This window comes from Octopus bimaculoides, chromosome 3 (genome assembly GCF_001194135.2).
Source record: "Octopus bimaculoides isolate UCB-OBI-ISO-001 chromosome 3, ASM119413v2, whole genome shotgun sequence".
In the NCBI taxonomy this organism is placed as follows: domain Eukaryota; kingdom Metazoa; phylum Mollusca; class Cephalopoda; order Octopoda; family Octopodidae; genus Octopus; species Octopus bimaculoides.
Window position 1 is genome coordinate 43,447,777 of NC_068983.1, and position 2,989 is coordinate 43,450,765.

Below are 2,989 nucleotides of genomic sequence, written 5' to 3' on the forward strand. Positions count from 1 at the left end.
TATATATATATATATATATATATCCTTGAGTGAGGTCCCAATGGTCTGATAGTCGAAAGGCTCTGTTTCTTTTGTTTTATTTTTGTTGTAATTGTAAAATTATTTTCCTTTTGTTGTATAGCCGAAAGACTTTTGTCCATTGTATATGTATAATTCTATTTCATATGTTACGTTTGTCTGATAGTCGAAAGACCCTTTCTGTTGTTTACTTATTTGTTTTCGGATATGTACGTTCGTTTGTCTTAAGTCCCTGGCCCAGCTGATTTCGAGTAGTATCGGAGATAAGTGGGCGAAACTGCGTGGACATTCCCGACTCTGACTGAAGAGGCAATTGGTTGCGAATGATGTGTGTATCTTGTTTTCGTCCTGTTTGCCGTAGACATGTTTTCGTCCTTTTTTCCACATGTATTTTGACGATTTCCGTTTGTTGTGTTTTTTCTGATCTACCTTCGATTTGTGTGTGTGTGTGTATGTGAGTGTGTGTAATATACTGATCAGTGATAGAATATTCAACAAAAACAGTAGTCCATCTGGTGAGAGATAATATTATCATTTAAAGGTCACAGTACATGTATTAAAGCGCCTTTGAAGAATGTTTACATTCTCTCAACATATGAAACTATTAGTAGCGCTTTGATACATGTATTGTGACATTTAAATAATAATAGGGGTGTGTGTATGCGTGTGTTTGTGTGTGTGTGTGTGTGTGTTCTTTTATTTTTTTACTTGTTTCAGTCATTTGACTGTGGCCATACTGGAGCACCGCCTTAAAGGGTTTCTTAGTCGAAGAAATTGTCCCCAGGACTGATTCTTTGAAAGTCCAATACTTATTCTATCGGTCTCTTTTTGCCGAACCGCTAAGTTGTGGGAACGTAAACACACCAACATCGGTTGTCAAGCGATAGTGAGGGGACAAACACAGACACAGACACAAAGGCACACGCGCGCGCGCGCCCACATACAGGATGGATGGGTAAACTGTCACCTTTTTATATCTTTGGTTTCGCGCATGCGCAGTTTGTTTTCGATTTTCTCGACTACACAATATAGTAGGATCAGTTGGGCATCGTCTGTGAGAAAAACACCTATGACGCAATTCACTCTGCCAGAAATTTGAAAATGATATGCTGTACTGCTTGGCATTCGCGCTAGAACCTCTAATACGAACATTTCAGAGTGTTTGGGTGTCAATCTGAGGACAGTGCAGAGGATTCGGAAAGAATCGGATAAGTCTAATGGCAGCTCGGAAAACATACTCTGATCATTCTGATAAGAAAAGAACTCCTGAATTTGTTGGTGAGATCCTGGCCATGATTGACAACGATCCCTCCAAATCAATCAGGTCCAAGGCCAGTGACTTAGGTGTGTCTAAGTTTCTTATCAGGCAAGCAGTGCATGAAAACATTCGGTATTCCTCATACAGGATATTTGTCACAAGCCATCAAGGACAAGAGGAAAGACTGCGCTACGAAGCTTTTGAACAAACTCAAGAATCTCCTCCAACCGAACATGCTTCGATTTTTCTCAGACGAGAAAAAGTTTTGCCAGGATCAGATGGTGAACACACAGAACAACCGTTGGCTTGCCGTGTCACCAAAACATCTACCTATAGTGATAAAAATCAAACATCCAGTCAACATCATAGTGATTGTAGTGATCACTAGTGATGGCGACGTTATGCCTCCATTCATCTTCCCACACGGCCTCAGACTCAACACGGAGGCCTACACCAAGTGCCTGGAGGAAATAGTGCTGCTCTGGGTCAAGAGAGTGACTGCTGGAAGACCCTATCTGTCAACAAGACTCTGCACCCTGCCACACAAGCAGAAGAACCCAGTTATGGCTGTCAGACAATTTCTGCGACCACATTACCCCTAACATCTGACCACCTAACTCCCCACACTGCAACCCCCTTGATTATTATGTGTAGGGAGCAGTTGAACGAGAGACCAACAAAACTCATTGTAACACAAAAGATGAACTGAAGGCAAGGATTATGGCAGCATTCACCAACTTAAACAAGGAGACCGTCCAGAAAAGTTGCAGGAGATTCCGAAGTCATCTGGAGGCCATGGTTGAAGCCAATGGCGATTTTATTAAACAAATTTACTCTTTAGTATTTCAAGATATTTTTATGTAATTTTGGTTAATATATCTGTTAAAATGAGATGTCAGTGTTATTTTTCTTTTTGCGTAATTTAGATGACAGTTTATTCACCGCACCCTGTATATACGACGGTCTTCTTTTAGTTTCCGTCTACCAAATCCACTCACAAGGTTTTGGTCAGCCAGAGGCTATAGATGTAGACACTGAACTCAAGTCAGACATAGAATAATTTTATATAATAATGAGGAGCAAATGTGTACGTTTTTAAATATAAATCCTCGCTTATTTTATTACTTTTCTTTCAGGTCAGCCACTGGAGGAAGATACAGCAGAGTTGTGAAATTACCAGTCTCAAGCAAAAGTTTAGGCGTTTCAGCAGTAATCGTAAAGAACGGATATACTCAACTGTTTTCATTGGTATCCAGTATTCTGTCTTTAATCATCTGTGCTGTTCTTCTGGAGCGGACATAGACTTGCAATCAGTGCAGAAGAAAATATTTTTATGTTTTTGGTTTGTTGTAAATTTTGCTATTGATTGTATTCTATTTTATTTTATTATATCTTTGTTTCAATCTTCTAACTATACATATTTCCATTGAGTACTAATCACGCATCAAATAATACTCCGAAATTTCAGCCCATAACAGCTTACGAAAGGAAAGCAATTCGAAATTTGTTTCAATTTCTTTCTGCTTTCTGTTTTTCAAGATTTCAATCTATTTTGCTAGTTTTCTCTCTCAATATTGCGGTTTAAAATTCAAAATGATAAAACTGAACTGTTTTTGGAGTTCTGTTGTGTGATAAATGACCTGATAGCTATATGTGTGTTTGTGTATGTGTGTGTGTGTGTGTGTGTGTGTGTGTGTGTGTGTGTGTGTGTGT

General features: G+C 39.1%; 1 protein-coding gene across 1 annotated transcript in view; it reads left to right on the top strand.

The window, feature by feature from the left end:
* The window catches only part of LOC106875884 (beta-hexosaminidase), a 67,047-nt gene extending 64,064 nt beyond the window's left edge, over window positions 1-2,983 (top strand). The window contains exon 10 of the mRNA XM_052966730.1: window positions 2,413-2,983. Coding sequence (XP_052822690.1) covers window positions 2,413-2,578 — 166 coding nt within the window. The 3' untranslated portion in view covers window positions 2,579-2,983. The remainder of the gene's footprint in view (window positions 1-2,412) is intronic.
* The last annotated feature ends 6 nt before the right edge of the window (window positions 2,984-2,989 follow it).